This window comes from Rhodotorula toruloides (genome assembly GCF_000320785.1).
Source record: "Rhodotorula toruloides NP11 unplaced genomic scaffold Scaffold1, whole genome shotgun sequence".
In the NCBI taxonomy this organism is placed as follows: domain Eukaryota; kingdom Fungi; phylum Basidiomycota; class Microbotryomycetes; order Sporidiobolales; family Sporidiobolaceae; genus Rhodotorula; species Rhodotorula toruloides.
Genome location: NW_015622961.1, coordinates 151,040 through 165,819, shown reverse-complemented (window position 1 = coordinate 165,819; position 14,780 = coordinate 151,040). Strand labels below are relative to the sequence as shown.

General features: G+C 62.6%; 7 protein-coding genes across 7 annotated transcripts; 4 read left to right on the top strand and 3 right to left on the bottom strand.

The window, feature by feature from the left end:
• Positions 1-411: 411 nt before the first annotated feature.
• Positions 412-1,098, bottom strand: RHTO_00068 (uncharacterized protein; the record flags this gene model as incomplete). Its single annotated transcript, XM_016413752.1, has 3 exons — positions 412-456; positions 514-710; positions 768-1,098. 3 exons carry the CDS (start codon positions 1,096-1,098, stop codon positions 412-414), a joined length of 573 nt encoding a protein of 190 aa, XP_016276759.1.
• Positions 1,099-1,597: 499 nt separating this feature from the next.
• Positions 1,598-3,463, bottom strand: RHTO_00067 (uncharacterized protein; the record flags this gene model as incomplete). The annotated part of the gene is made up of 8 exons (XM_016413751.1): positions 1,598-1,633; positions 1,697-1,840; positions 1,898-2,176; positions 2,330-2,414; positions 2,471-2,610; positions 2,665-2,883; positions 2,940-3,242; positions 3,437-3,463. 8 exons carry the CDS (start codon positions 3,461-3,463, stop codon positions 1,598-1,600), a joined length of 1,233 nt encoding a protein of 410 aa, XP_016276758.1.
• Positions 3,464-4,396: 933 nt separating this feature from the next.
• Positions 4,397-6,612, top strand: RHTO_00066 (GMP synthase (glutamine-hydrolyzing); the record flags this gene model as incomplete). The annotated part of the gene is made up of 9 exons (XM_016413750.1): positions 4,397-4,496; positions 4,553-4,660; positions 4,717-4,844; positions 4,889-5,248; positions 5,305-5,438; positions 5,498-5,910; positions 5,965-6,341; positions 6,492-6,521; positions 6,586-6,612. The coding sequence occupies 9 exons, from the start codon at positions 4,397-4,399 to the stop codon at positions 6,610-6,612; spliced, it is 1,677 nt and encodes a 558-aa protein (XP_016276757.1).
• A 281-nt stretch (positions 6,613-6,893) lies between these two features.
• Positions 6,894-8,048, top strand: RHTO_00065 (uncharacterized protein; the record flags this gene model as incomplete). The annotated part of the gene is made up of 2 exons (XM_016413749.1): positions 6,894-7,293; positions 7,354-8,048. The coding sequence occupies 2 exons, from the start codon at positions 6,894-6,896 to the stop codon at positions 8,046-8,048; spliced, it is 1,095 nt and encodes a 364-aa protein (XP_016276756.1).
• A 247-nt stretch (positions 8,049-8,295) lies between these two features.
• RHTO_00064 (uncharacterized protein) lies at positions 8,296-9,511 on the top strand (the record flags this gene model as incomplete). Its single annotated transcript, XM_016413748.1, has 2 exons — positions 8,296-8,728; positions 8,787-9,511. The coding sequence occupies 2 exons, from the start codon at positions 8,296-8,298 to the stop codon at positions 9,509-9,511; spliced, it is 1,158 nt and encodes a 385-aa protein (XP_016276755.1).
• A 154-nt stretch (positions 9,512-9,665) lies between these two features.
• On the bottom strand, positions 9,666-13,185 carry RHTO_00063 (ubiquitin interacting motif protein; the record flags this gene model as incomplete). Its single annotated transcript, XM_016413747.1, has 3 exons — positions 9,666-12,575; positions 12,633-12,914; positions 13,006-13,185. The coding sequence occupies 3 exons, from the start codon at positions 13,183-13,185 to the stop codon at positions 9,666-9,668; spliced, it is 3,372 nt and encodes a 1,123-aa protein (XP_016276754.1).
• Positions 13,186-13,457: 272 nt separating this feature from the next.
• RHTO_00062 (snoRNP protein, H/ACA ribonucleoprotein complex subunit 1, GAR1) lies at positions 13,458-14,685 on the top strand (the record flags this gene model as incomplete). Its single annotated transcript, XM_016413746.1, has 5 exons — positions 13,458-13,539; positions 13,777-13,854; positions 13,926-13,990; positions 14,057-14,135; positions 14,339-14,685. The coding sequence occupies 5 exons, from the start codon at positions 13,458-13,460 to the stop codon at positions 14,683-14,685; spliced, it is 651 nt and encodes a 216-aa protein (XP_016276753.1).
• Between the last annotated feature and the right edge of the window lie 95 nt (positions 14,686-14,780).

Below are 14,780 nucleotides of genomic sequence, written 5' to 3'. Positions count from 1 at the left end.
CGCTGCATATATTCTTGCAAAGTGACACTCCCATTCCCGCCCGCAGAGGACAACATCGCTCACTCCGCCGCCTTCTCGGCTACTCGCTTCTCCTCGCTAGCTTATCCTTTCTCCTTTGCAGCACGCTCTGCCTGCACCTTGAGCCCCACTTCCTCCTGACCTCTATTCCAAGCCTCTGGCAAACCAATATGCTCTCGAACACGCTCTCGCACACATCCCGACGCAGGAGATGGTAGATTCGCAGCGCGCAGGATTCGTCGAGGACCGTTGTGACTGGACAGATGAAAGATACGACGAGTACGGGTGAAGAATGAGCGACGGAAGTGGCGAGTGTCTGCGAATGGCAAGGTCAGTTACTGGCACAGCGCGCAGGAGTCGAAGGCGAGAATGCGGGACTCGCTGGCGAGGATCCTAGGCATTGGCGCGCTTCTTCAGTTCTTGTCGCGCGTCTCGTATCTATGGAGACCAAAGATGTGAGGTCAGGCAAACGCGATGGAGGAGGAATGAACTCACCGTCTGCTCCGCCAATGTGATGATCTGGTTAGGCGGGAATTGGATCGACTCTGCCGCTGTCGGAGTGCCGCTTAGACGGACGGCAGTCTTCTTCCAGCCCGGGACGCTCGACCTAAACGCTGCCAGCTGCTTGTGAGTGTGGACGGCGACGATCTGCTTGGCGGTCGAGGAGGCGAGGAGCTCAAGCGTGAGGGGTGCTGTTCAAGCAAGTCAGCGAGTGGGCTAGGGAATGAGGTAGAAGAGTCCAGATGCACGGCCGGTCTTGCGTGCCTTCCCGTAACCCTCGCCTTCCTTCCGAGCAATCCTGCCTCCTGATCCCGGTCCCTGCCTCTGCGACACTCTTGCACCATCCCCGGTAGCCGAGATGTGTCCCTCGCCTGTGTCCTCGGCCTCGAGCGCCTCCGCCTTGTCCGAGTCTTCTGCCGACCACAGCCCATGGGCGACCCTCCAATCGAACAGCCCCAAGAGGAGCAGCTGCCTTCGTCCCGCGTCGTCAAATGTTGGCGGTTGATCGAGGGGATGATGGGTCCGTTGGAGACGGGGCGCTGTTGCCGTGGCAGCCTCGCCGGCACCCTTCGCCTTCATCCAGGAGATCCGTCTGGCCTCGAACTCCTATCGCCCGTGACGCTTGCCATCCTCGAGCGTGACAGCGTTGCCCGAGAGGGTCGTCATGATGCCTCGGAGATCGTGCTTGACGAGGACCATGAAGTGGGGTTTGGACGGGTCGGGGAAGTCGACGTGGATGGAGTAGCCGGTTTTGGCCGCCGTCTTGCCAGCCGTAGTCGAGCACGAGCGACGGATGAAGTCAGTAAGCGACTCACGAGACTGCGGAGCGTACCCGAGAACGCCTGTCCGGGCGCAGGTGTCGGGGCAGACGCGCGCAACGTCGCCCCGCGAGACCCCGACAACGCCCTTCAGCACTCGCGACCGAGAAAGGTCCTTCAGCACCAATTCCAAATCTCGCGGAGCGTTCCTCCCGCCAGCCCGCAGAAACGTCTGCAAGGCACTTCCTCAGCGCAATGTACGAGACATTGACTGCAAGACGCACCGGCCAGCCATTGGGCGAGGTGAGCTGCGCTGCGAATCAAGCGGCTATCCTGCCACGTTGTGCGATGTGGCTCTACGTATGGAACCGTCAACATCTTCGTCCAAAGCGGGAAAGCGAGGAGGTGGCCAAACATACCTTGCGTTGCCCGGCGGCCATCTTCTCCAGCTGCTCCTTTGTCAGTGCAGCGCGTCGCCTCTTGCGAACCGGAGGAGCCTCCTTTGGGAGCGCTGGAACGAAGCGTCTCGAGGGCGGCGTCTCGGGCGGAACTGGCGTAGGTGCCTGCGGTCGCGGATCATGTTAGCACAACTCTCTTACTGAACTGTGAGCGGGACGTACCGGGAAAACGTCCTTGTCCATCACCCACAAGACGTCCAACGAGTCGAGGTCGGCGAAGAACCGATGGACGCTTCCCTCTTCCACGAGGGCGTTCATCGAAGTATCCCAATCCGCGGCGCACTTGACGAAGTTGTCTGCCACGATCGGAATGAAGGAGACAGAGAGGTCTTCGACGGAGAGGGTCCGGCTAGTGAGGCCGCCAACCTGCATCCCTCGTCCGTAGCCTTGTGTGGAAGGGTTGCCGCCCCTTTCGTCTCCACGAGGGTCGTCTTGTCGCGGCTCAAGGCCCGGAACAGCTTAGAATGAACCTGGCTGGGACCATGCGTCTTGACAACAGCGAGGCGAAGAGGATCGGCTGTCAGGTCGGGGCAGAGATGCTGCACAGACTGACACTCAGCACACGGTTGACGGAGGTTTGTGGAGTCGACACACCTTGTAGAACGCGTTCGCAGCCGCAACCATCTCAGACACCGGCTTGATGTTCTTGTCTTGGATGACGATCGTACCGGCGTATCCACTGAAGAAGGGACGGGCTCAGCGTGCATTGAGTGTGGGAGACGTGGCTCAACATACCACCCAGCCCATTCGACAAGTTCGTGCGTAAAGAGGAAGTCTCGGAAGAACTCAGTCTTGGTGTAGACGGACCAGATGAAATTCCCGACGTGGCGGAAGAGGGGAAGGTGGAAGCAGGCGATGGGTGGAAGGGGCGAGTTCTGCTCGAGAAGCTGTCAGCAGCGCGGTGACGACAAGAGCAGGTCGCAGCTCACCGGCACCTGAAGATGAGGTCCTTGCACTTGGGAAAGCAGACGGTTTTCCTCTAGCCTTGACCCAAGCAAAACACCCGGTCCATGCGAGCGCGTGCACGCATACGCCTTGTGAGGACGTTTGTCCCGGTCGATGTCGTCGGCGGAGAGATAGGCTTCGAGGGGAGGGCTGGTATCGGACAGGCCGAGGAGCGTCTTGAAAGAGAGGCGAAGGGTGAGATCCTGTTGCAACAGCAGTGTGAGTATGCCTCTGAAGGAAAGAGGCGTCGTGCGCTCACGTTGCGATCAAACTTGTAGCTTGACAAGTCCACCATCTCTGGCCTCATGGTCTTCTGACCTGCGACCTCAGGCGGAGTGCTGGTGCTGCCCTCATCACGCTGGCCAAGTTTAGCCTTCTCCTGCTCCTGCTCCTGCTCCTGCTCCTGCTCCTCCTCCGTCGTGTCCTCCTCCTCCTCCTCCTCGCAGTAGTCTGTCGAGCGCAGAGAATTGCTCCAGTAACCCAGGTCATTGACACCCGCATGTTCGCTGTCGCCCGCGTTGCTTTCAAAGTCGCGAAAGAGCGTGCCGGGGCGGTCGAGGCTCTACGCCAAGTGGTTGCGATCCGGCGAAGCTGAGGAAAGTGGGCGAGTCCAGTGCTGTGATGCCTGCCTTGCTCTGCCTGTTGTCAAGAAGGGCTTGTCAATGGTATACAGATGTTCGGCCGGTCCGCGCGCGCTCGAGGGATGGTTGCAGGGAGTTTCTTTGTCAATGGAGGTGGGGAGCTGTGCTGGGGCACTTGGGCAATTGGATGTTTGTAGAGCATTTTGCGGCAGCACAGATGCTCAGACATGCTCCGTGGTGCTGGCTGGCAGACCCCATGGTCCAGAGCTTCGTCTCGATCTCCTCGACTTCTGTGCGTAACATGAGCCCCTCCTATATACATTGTGTATGTGAGGGTTCGATTCGGGTTCGAATCCCGGCTGGATCACTATCTTTTGCCGCATTTGCGTTGCTTTCCTGAGAGGGAGGCAGACCACTTTTGCATCGCAAGCCCGGCTAAACCGCTGGTATCTGTGACAGCAAAGTCTGCACACCACAGTACACAAGCAGCTGATTGTGTAAGGCGATACACAACATGGCGTGCGTTGACGACTCCAGAGAGTCCAGACGTGAGGATTGGCGGCTCGACGGGCAAGCACCCGCTGTCTTCCCCTTCAAGCACATATTGGCCTTCATCCTGTGTCCTTCCCAGCAATCTTCACAGCTCTGAATGGCCAAGATGCGCATCTCAAGCCAAGTATGCTCTGCAGGTCCTGCACGTTACATCGGCAAGGCCTTCCCAAGCGGCCCTCGCCTCCTCTCAACGGCGTACTTTGTTCTATTTGAAGGCCTGCAGCTGTCCTACAGCCAGAACAGAGGCTTGCTGAAGGCTGCGAGCTGTAAAATCACAATCCCTGACCTCGGCAGAAGAGTCAACACTGCGAGCGAGAGGGAGGTCGCAAGCGTCGAGGACAGGCCGTCCTGGGACATTTCGAAGGAGCGATACTCTCGCCAGCGTTGTTCAAGCACTGTACCGGCAAAGACAAGTCCTACGATGCCTTACGGCGAGCACGACACCGTCCTCTCAAAGAGCAACCCGACGCTGATGAGCCCCTGTCCGGGACTTGGCCAGCTTGGACGAGCGCGACTCTCTCTCCGTCTTGGGCACCGCTGCCCCGCTGCTCGTGCGCCCGCTTGCACGCTTGTACTGCTCGAGATGGCTGCCATCGCACCCCCCGCTGGACAGGAACCCGCGCCCGCGCAGCTCGCAGACTCGATCGTCCAGAGCTTCGACTCGATCCTCATCCTCGACTTTGGTGCGCGCAACGGGCTCAGTGCGACGCGCAGGAGCGTGCTGACAGCTCTATCACAGGCTCGCAGTACTCGCACTTGATCGTCAGGCGATGCCGCGAATTCAACGTCTACTGCGAGATGCTCCCCTGCACTCAGAAGCTCGCCGACCTCAAGTGGAAGCCCAAGGGTGCGCTCCAGTCGCTTCGTAGCTCGATCAATGCTCACTCGGAGCTACCCACGCAGGCATCATCCTCTCGGGCTCGCCGTTCTCGGTCTACGAGAAGGACGCTCCTCGCGTTGACCCGGCCGTTTACGACGCTGGCGTTCCCGTTCTCGGCATCTGCTACGGTCTCCAGGCGAGTCGAGGCGTCGTCATGCGGCATACCCGGGCGCTAACCCGCTCGCACCCCCGCAGGAGACGGCCAACCACTTTGGCGCTCGCGTCGAGGCGTCCGACCACCGCGAGTACGGCGAGGCCATCATCAAGGTCCTCGTCCAGCCTCCCGAGGCGCCTGCCCACCTCAACAAGCTCTTCGAGGGCCTCCCCGCCGAGTCGCCCGTCTGGATGTCCCACTCGGACCGTCTCCACTCCCTTCCCGAGCACTTTACGACCGTCGCGACGACCGAGTCGGCGCCTTTCGCGGCGATTGCGCACAACGAGAAGCCCATCTACGGCATCCAGTTCCACCCCGAGGTTACCCACTCGCTGCGCGGCAAGGACGTCCTCCGGCGGTTCGTCATCAACATCTGCGGTTGCGAGCAAGGGTGGACCATGGTGAGCCCGCCCGCACTCTCTCTTCAACGTTCTCGCGCCCACACTCTCGCCGACAGGAATCCTTCATCGACAAGGAGATTGAGCGCATCCGACAGCTCGTCGGACCGAAGGGACAGGTTATCGGCGCCGTCAGCGGTGGTGTCGACTCGTCCGTCGCGGCCAAGCTCATGCACGAGGCCATCGGCGACCGGTGGGTACGAACCCGCACAGTCAACGACGAGGTCTCGCTAACTTGGCACACCTCGACAGGTTCCACGCCATCATGGTCGACAACGGCGTCTTGCGGCTGAACGAGGCGCAGCAGGTCCACAAGATGCTCTGCGAGGACCTCGGCGTCAACCTCACCGTCGTCGACGCGTCCGACCTCTTCCTCGGCAAGCTCAAGGGCGTCACCGACCCGGAGCAGAAGCGCAAGATCATCGGCAACACCTTCATCGAGGTCTTTGAGGAGAAGGCGGCCGAGATCGACAAGCAGGTCAAGGAGGCGGGCGGCGACTACGGCGAGATCGAGTGGCTCCTCCAGGGAACGCTCTACCCGGATGTCATCGAGAGCATCAGCTTCAAGGGACCGAGTGCGACCATCAAGACGCACCACAACGTCGGCGGTCTCCTCGACGACATGAAGCTCAAGCTCATCGAGCCCTTGCGCGAGCTCTTCAAGGGTGAGTGCGCTCGTCGACCGAGACGGTGCCATCACTGACGCTCTACATCCGCAGACGAGGTTCGCGCGCTCGGTCGTCTCCTCAAGATCCCCGAACACCTCGTCGGCCGCCACCCCTTCCCCGGTCCCGGCCTCGCCATCCGCATCCTCGGCGAAGTCACGCGCGAGCAGGTCCGCATCGCGCAGCAGGCCGACTACATCTTCATCGACGAGATCCGCAAGGCCGGCCTGTACGACCAGATCAGCCAGGCCTTCTGCGCGCTCTTGCCTGTCCGCGCCGTCGGCGTCCAGGGCGACCGCCGCACGTACGAGCAGGTCATCTGCTTGCGCGCCGTCAAGACCGAGGACTTCATGACGGCCGACTGGTTCGACTTCCCGCCTGCCATCTTGCGGAAAATGTCGAACCGCATCACGAACGAGGTGCAGGGTGTGGTGCGTTGGCGGTTCCCCCTTTGCAAAGAGGCGGCCGAAGCGGTTGCTGACGAGACTTCGCCTTCCTTTCGACTCGTCCGAATCCTTCTTCTTGCACGCTCTTGCGCTCTGCTGCACGTCTTGGCGACGCTACTATCGCCGCGTGCGCAGAACCGGGTGGTCATGGACATTACTTCGAAGGTGCGCTCCTCCCGCTCTTCTCGGACTTTTCGCTTTCGCTCACGCTCTCCTGCTTCTCCCACAGCCTCCAGGCACTGTTGAGTGGCTTTAGACGTGCGCATTTCGTTTCCTGTATTCTTAGAGGGTTTCCTGGCGACTTGGCGCGAAGAGGGAGGTTGAAGACGGGAAGACGAGGCAGGCGAATTCGCGCACGGCCGGGCTTCGCTTTCTCCCAGCCTGCCATTCTACGAGTTGACTTGGCACACAGCGCTGATTTGGCTGCTGAAGCCGTTCGACTCGGACAAGCCGCGGCGCACGCACCCATTCTCGCTCCTCGTCGCCCGCGCGTCCTCTTTCCTCACATCTGCGCCCCTTCACGACCACGCTATCAGCATGAGCCCCTTCGACAGGCTGCCCGACGAGCTCCTCAGCCACATCCTCGATTCGTACCGCTCGCCTCTAAGCGGTTACTGGGACTGCGCCTTCTTCGAGTGCTTTACGGTATCCCGACGGTGGGAACGACTCGCGCGTGCGCTGCTGTATCGAGGTGTCGTCAGAGTCGAGTCGGAGGAGGATTGCGCGAGGTTGCAGGACTTGCCAGGCGAGAAGGTGAAGCGGGTCAAGAGACTGGTAGTTGCAGGAGACTGGGAGGGAGAGGAGGGAGCTGCTGTGTTCCCGTACGAGGTCCTCGAGGCAGTTGCGAGGCGGCTGCAGCAGCTGGATGCGGTGGAACTGAGGATCAAGTCGGAGTCGGTCGGTATCATGCCTGTCGTTCCCTTTTGCTCCCTCTCTCGTGAGTCGCGGCCCCTCTCAGCCCTTTTTATTGGCGGTAACGCTGACGACGCCCCCGCAGGGCTCGCACGACTCTACCTCGGCAGCGACATGGCGTACGACCTCGTCTTGACGTCGGCACGCTGGACGTTCGCCTCTCTCGTCGTCCTCGTCGTCAACGCGCCGACCGCGGTCGAAGTCGGCGAGCTGACCCCGGCCCGCCTTCCGTCGCTCAAGGCCGCCTACTTTGCGGAGATCTTCGCCGCCGAACTCTCGTTTGACTACCTCGGCTTCGACCGCGCCCTCCTCGAGCAACTCGACACCCTCCAGCTCCTCTACTCCCCCGACGCAGAAGACTCTCAGATCGGCGCTTGCACCTACCTCCAGCTCGAACACCCGGCGACCCAGGCGCTAGACCCGGACGTCACGTACATCTACCCGACGTCCACATGCGTCGAGCATGGTGAGGCGACAGCCAACTGCGTGGTCGACCTCGTCTATCCCGGCATCCGCCACCTACGCTCCTCGATGCACGTGGGCGGCGAGCTGAGCCGCCTCGAGGCCACCGAGCTCAAACTGGCGCAGTTCCCGAACCTCGCCACGATATCCGTGCCGTTGTATTTCGAGGATCTGGCTCCTTCTGCTCTGGCAGGAATAGAGGAGGTCTGCGCGGCTCGAGGGATCACGCTCCTGCGAAACTCGGTGAGCGACAGGTCGGATCTCGACTACGAGTTCTGGGAGTGGGCGAAGGAGGAGCGCAGGAAGTCAAAGTTTTAGACTGCAACAGGTGCGCAGGGCTTTCGACCACAGTCTCGCTCCTCGCGAGACTCTTGCTCAGCAATTCGCTCTCTGCCAGCAGGAGAATCTCCTCGCTCGTCTCGCTTCGCGCTGACGTCCTCTTTCGCTCGTTCGCGGCCTGCCGCCTCCGCGGATCGATCCCCTTGGTAACGGACAATCCGCCTGCGCACGCACCTCCTCCAAGAATCGTCCCATCTTCCCTTGCGTCTCTCGCAATCTGTCCGCCATGCTCTCTTTCTCCCGCATCGTACGCACCAGCATGACTCCTTTCGACCGCTTGCCGGACGAGCTCGTCAGCCACATCCTCGACTCGCACCGCGCGCCTCTCAGCGGCTACTGGGACCGCGCCTTCTTCGCTTGTTTCACAGTGTGTCGACGGTGGGAGCGACTAGCGAAGGAACTGCTGTATCGAGGCGTCGTCAAGGTCGAGTCGGAGGACGATTGCGCGGCCTTGCAGGACTTGGCGGACAAGGAGGCGGAGCAGGTCAGGCGGTTGGTATTTGCGGGAGAGTGGGAGGGAGATGTCGAGGACAACGTGATTCCGTACGAGCTGCTCGAAGCGGCAGCTGTGAAGCTGAAGCAGCTCGAGGCGGTGGACGTGAGGCTCTACTCGAACGCGACCGGAGTCGTGCCTCTGCTGCCCTTCGCCTCGCTTGATAGTGAGCCACCTCTCGACGGCTTCTGCAGTGTTCCAGCGCTGACCACACTGCCTCGCAGAACTCGCACGACTTTCCGTCGGCAGCGACACGGCTTTACGGATTTGCGCTCCCGCCGGCCCTTGGAGCTTCGCCTCGCTCGTCGTCCTCGCCGTCAACTCGTCAACCGCGATCGAAGTCAGCGGGTTCACCCCAGCGCGCCTTCCGTCGCTTCGAGCCGCCTACTTCGCCGAGATCTGGTCTCTCTGGCCGTCTTTCGACTATCTCGGCTTCGACCGCGCGTTCCTCGAGCAACTCGACACCCTCCAGCTCCTGTACTCCCCGGAAGCGGAAGAGTCTCGCATTGGCTCTTGCACCTACCTCCAGCTCGAAGTCACCGTCAGCACATTGACCGACCGAGACGTCGCGTATTCTCGACGTCCTGATATCCTCGGCGACGGGCTCGCCGAGTCGGAGGCAACTGCTCATCTTGTCGACCAAACATATCCCGGCATTCGCCATATGCGCGGCACCATGTTGGCAACGGGCCAGGAAGCGAAGTCGTTCGAAGAGCTCAGGCAGAAGATGGCGCACTTCCCGAACCTCGTCACGTTCTCGATTCCAACGTACTTGGCGGCCTTCCCTAAGGCGTGCACCACGCACATCTTGACGCTGTGCAAGCATCATGGAGTGACGCTGCTGCGAAACTCGGTGGGCGACCGAAGCGACCTCGACTACGAGTTCTGGGAATGGGTTAAGGAGGAGAAGGCGAGGGCAAAGGCAGCGGCGGGTCCTTGGAAGTCGTAGCACATGCTGAAGCCAGGCGGATTATCGCTGTTTCGAAGAGAGAGCGCTCGTCGAGTCGAGAAGGTCGACAACCGGCCTTTTTGCGATAAGGCTACAAGTCCGGCGATACAGGATAGACGAATGTGCAGAGGGGACAACAGCTATGTACAAGCACTCAGCGCGCTCCGAGAACCGGCATGTACCTCATCTCCGTCGGCACGCTCCCGCTCCTCGCCCGTCCAGCCTGCTCGCTCCTCCTCGTGTCCCTCGGCGGAAGGGGCGGTCGATCCAGCTCTGCTTGAGGCGTAGTTGCTCCACCTTGCTCGACCTCAGGCGGCGCTCGCGCAACTTCGTCGTTCGCCTGCGCAATCAACACTCGCTCGCTCCTCGGCACCTGCGTCACCCTCGACGGCGGCGGAGGCTTGACGAGCCGCGTTCGCCCATCAGCGCCCGTCGAACCGTGCTGGGTTGACGAAAACCGGCTCGTGAAGCTCGGGCGAGCGTGCTCTTCGTCGTAGTCTGCGCTGCTCCCGTCGGCGGTGGGCGGGACAGATGGAGTCGACGCTGGACTGCTGCGCTTGAGACGACGGAGGCGGTCGCGCAATCGGTCGATGAGGCGCTCGGCTTGATCCTCGCGAGTAGCGCGACCGAGCATCGGCGGTTGTCCTGCGCCACCTGGAGCGGTGGACGTTCCAGCGAACGGTGAGGGCGTCTGCGGAGCGCTCGTCTGCGTCTCCGCGCCTGTCGAAGAAGCTGGTGCAGACGCGTGCCGGTCATGCGCAGCCTTGGCGAGGAGCGCGATTGCGTCTGCCAACTCGCGCAGGGCAGCGTAACCCTCCACTTCGCCCGACGAGCCGAGCGACGGAGGCGGAGGTGACTTGGCTGGCTGCGTAGCGCGCGCGATAGAGGCGAGGTGACGGAGCGAGTAAAGCTGAATCGCGAGACTGGAGAGGCGCGTCGGGAGGTGGAGGACGTCGGGGAGGTGGAAGGACATTTGCGGAGCCGTGGTTGATGCGCGAGCCTTGCCCTTCCCCTTGGCGGAGGAGTCGGCGACGTTGGCCTTCTGAACGCTCAACTCGCGGTGAGCGGCAAGTCGGAGAGTTGACTCGTGCGGCGGGACCAGCGAGATGATGAGTCGAACGACTGGGAGACCTTCGTCGTCGGGTCGAAACTCGAGCGAGGCGTTCGCCGCGCATCGGGCAGTCGCACTGGCGGCGATGTCGGCGGCGGAAGCGACGACCGTCGTGTCCCCGTACCACATGAGCGACCTCAGCAGCGCAACCCACGACTGCGCCTCGATAGCCCAGCTATCGCGCTTCTCGCCCGCTGACGACGCCGAAGTGCCGAGTTCGATCGCCTCGGGCACGGCGCCTTGGTTCGACAAGCCGTCTTGCGGACAGACATGGCCGAGTTGGTGGGCGCACTCGGCGGGGTAGCCGAAGCGCATGCCGTCGGCGTGCGTGACGGGCGGGATGGGCGTGGCCGAGTCTGTCCTGCGAGGAGGCGCAGGAGCGACGGGCGTCGCAGGCGTGTCGAGGGACGAACCCGCCGTCGGTTCAGGCGACCTTCCCACTTGCACTCCTCCCCTTTCGCCTTCTGCTCCCCCCAGACCCCTCAACCACTCCCCCTCACTCCTCGCTCCCTCGGCCGGCTCAACCGAAACCGTGCTCGGGAAGCTCCCCTGCCTGCTCTCCTCCCCTCCCCCACCAATACTCGAAGCCGGCTCCGTCGCCTCGTCGATAGCCGACATTGAGCGGTTCGCATAGGCTGAGATGCCCATTGAGGCCGAGGGGAAGACGGGCAGGTCCGAGGGGTCCCAGGTTGGGTCTGGGTTTGGCGCAGCGGCGGAGGCGGAAGACGAGGAGGACGAGGTGGAGGTGGTTGAGCTCAGAGTAGATTGGCGCGAGTCGGGGTTGCGAACCGACAAAGCAGACGTCAAGCCCTCTTCCTCCTCCTCGTCAATCGACCGACTCGTCGACCCGCTCACCCTCCTCTCCCGCTCCGCCCCCTCAGCATCAATAACCTCATCAAAGAACCCCGCAATCGCAGGTCTCGCCTCCCTCTCGGCGCGATTCGAGCTGCGCAACGAGCTCGAGGGAGTGAGGTAAGGCATCTCGAGTGGCGAGCCCGAGTCGCGCGTCGAGTCGGTGCTGACTGAGAGGTGGTGAGAAGAGGCGGACGAGGGTCCGGGAGGTGGGTGTGGGCGAGGGGGAACGGCAGGAGGAGCGGGGAGGGTGGAGGATTGCGGAACTTGAGGTGTGTCGGGTGGAGTTGGGGGAAGTCGTTGTGGTGCGGGAGGGGGAGGAGGTGCGCGACGAGGAGGCGGCGGGTGCGTTTCCGAGGCCGTCGAAGCCTGACTCTCCGCGGAGCCGATGCGCGTGAGGTTGCTGAATGGCGTCTCGGGCGCGGTGCGGTAGCTTGCCATCGTCGTCGCCGACATCGTCTCTTTCGGCGCGGCGGGTCTTGGAGGAGCTTGTGCAGGAGGGGCCGGCGGAAGAGGCGGCGAAGAAGTCCGCGAAAGGGAGGAAGCCAGCGGCGGCTGAACCCACGACCTTCTTCTTCCCTTCTTCCTCCCCTCATGGCCCGTCGAGCTCCCCTCTTCGTCCGTCGACCCTCCCGCACTCGCGCTCTCGCCCTCAATCCGCCTCACAACCTCCTCGACCTCCCTCTCCTCCAACCTCTTCCTCTCTCTCTCCTCCTCCTCCGACATCCTGATCGCAAGCGCAAGCATCTCCATCTCCCTGCTCTCGTCGTCCCACGCCGCCGCAGCACCAGGCGGGAGTGCTGGGCGTCCTTGAGGGAACAGAAGGGATTTCTCGGCTGGATAGGCGGAGGGGGCCGATTCGGTTGGGAGGAAGGAGGGAGGCGGGTCAGAGTCGAATTCGAAGGAGAGGCGGGGGAGGTAGGCTGTGCGAGATGGGAGGGTCGAGGGAGCACGAGCGTGTTGAGTTTGCGACGAGGCGAGCAAAGCGGCGTCGAGGTCGGATTGTTCTTGTGCCGAGATGCGCTGTTGGCGGGCGGCCTCTTCCTCTTTCGATGTGGCGAGCGCTTCCTCCAACTCGTCCCGTACGGCCGGAGGAGTGGCCTGCGAACGGGAGACGTTGAGCGTGCTAGACAAGGGGGAGAAGCGAGGCGGACGAACCTGCGGCGCGTCCCTCAAGCTCGCCTGCACGGCGACCCTCATCGCCGCATCCTCATCCTCCGTCTCTATCGCACTCCCTCTGACCTTCTCCCCCTGCGGAGGCAGCCCAGGCGGCGGCGCAAACCCCATCTGCGGCGTCTCGGGCGAGAGAGGCGGCGAAGGTGGGAGGTACGCCGGTTTCAAGCCTGCAAAGACGGTTGGGATCGAGCGGCGCGATGATGGGACGGATGAGCTTCGTTGGGACGAGCCTGTCTGTGGGCGGAGAGGCGGTGGGAGCGGGTCCTGTTGTCGCAGGGGTTGAGGTGGGGAGCGATGAGGTCAGTCTTTGCACGCTCGTCGCGCTGGGCTGTCTGGGTGGGATGAGTCGACGCACCTCGTCACGAGAATGGCTCGACCGTGCCCATTCGTCCTGCACGAGCTGTTTGAGCGAGCGGCCGACGTCGACGAGCGATTGTGAGCGAGTTGTCGGCGGAGGTGCGCCCGGTTGTTGTGGCTGGGTGTGCGGGGGGTTGAGCATGTGCTGTAAGCGTGTCATGCCAGACGACGGAGCCATTCCTGAGCCGGTGAGCGAGAAGTGCGAGTGAGAGAGCGAGAGGAGGAGGAAGGGGGTCGCCTCGACTGGCGCAGAGTGCAGCGTGAGCAGAGTGTACTACACTGTGATTGTATCAGTAGCACTGTGACAATTCCTGACAGCTTCCCTCTGCGCTGTCGATTTTCCCATCACCTCCTGCTCAACTTTCCCCTCGCCCGCTCTCCTACGCTCTCACCCGCTCTCGGCTCGCCTACAGAGCCCTAGCTCGTTCTCCCAGCCCAAACTAAGCGACCATGAGCTCACGAGGCGGTTTCAGGGGTGGACGGGGAGGAGGTGACCGCGGTGGACGGGGCGGTGGATTCAGGGGAGGAGCAGGTCAGTCCGCGCACGCTCTCTACAGCTTGAGAAGGGTTGGCAAGGGCGTGACAGCTGTCTGGGAGGGCTACGGATGGGCCAGAAGCACGCCGGAGCGGGCAGAGGAGCTGGGACGTGCACTCACGTTCGAGCGATGAGCTTGAAGCGGAGGAGGGGGGAGACGCTGTCACGCCTCGCTACTCTCACAGGAGACTGGACCGGTCGATAGAGCTAACTTGAGCTCTCACTTGCACGCAGGCGGCCGCGGCGGACGAGGAGGGGGACGCGGCGGATTCGGCGGCGGTCGCGACGATGGTCCTCCCGCAGAGGTTGTCGGTGCGTCTCGCGCTCGCCAGACTGTTTCTTCTGTGACAACAAGCTGACGAGTCCCTTCTGCGCGGTGGCAGAGGTCGGCACCTTTATGCACGCCGTCGAGGGCGAGATGCTCTGCTCGTCGACCCTTCCCTCCAAGGTGCGTCCCGTCTCCCCTCTTCCAGCTTCCTCCCCATCGCTGACGGTGAGAGTCGACGCACGGCAGGTCCCTTACTTCAACGCGCCCATCTACTTGCCTTCCAAGGCCGCGATCGGAAAGGTGGACGAGATCTTGGGTCCCATCAGTGCGTGGTCTGTCCCTTTCCTTCGTTCGCAGTGTAGGTACTGACTGCTCGTTTGCTCTACCTTCTCTCCTGTTTCGCCATCTCCGCGGCCTCACTCGCCTCGCCTCGCACTCGTTCATCGCCGTCCCTCTCCGCCTCCGAACCCGTTCCACTTCCGCCCTCACGCTCTCCCGCCTGCCCCCTCCACCGCCTGACACCCACAGACGAAGTCTACTTCACCATCAAGCCTTCCGCCGGAATCGTCGCCACCTCCTTCACAGCCGGCGACAAAGTCTGCATCTCAACCGACAAGCTCCTCCCTATCGAGCGGTTCCTGCCGCAACCTAAAGCTCCCGCTGGACCAAAGGCGAAGAAGCGCGGTGGCGCAGCGGGAGGGAGGGGAGGACGGGGTGGGTTCGGAGGAAGGGGAGGAGGAGGAGGGTTTGGAGGTGGACGAGGAAGGGGCGCGCCGAGGGGTCGGGGTGCGCCTGGTGGTGGACGCGGATTTGGAGGAGGCGGACGCGGGGGAGGACGTGGTGCGCCCAGGGGACGCGGCAGGGGCGGGTACTAGATGCGCGGCGGGTCGCGGAGTGTTCTGCCTTTCTTTCACCCCGTCTTCGCCTCGCGATGAAGCGGAGTGGGGCTTCTTGCCCCTTGTCGCGCGCT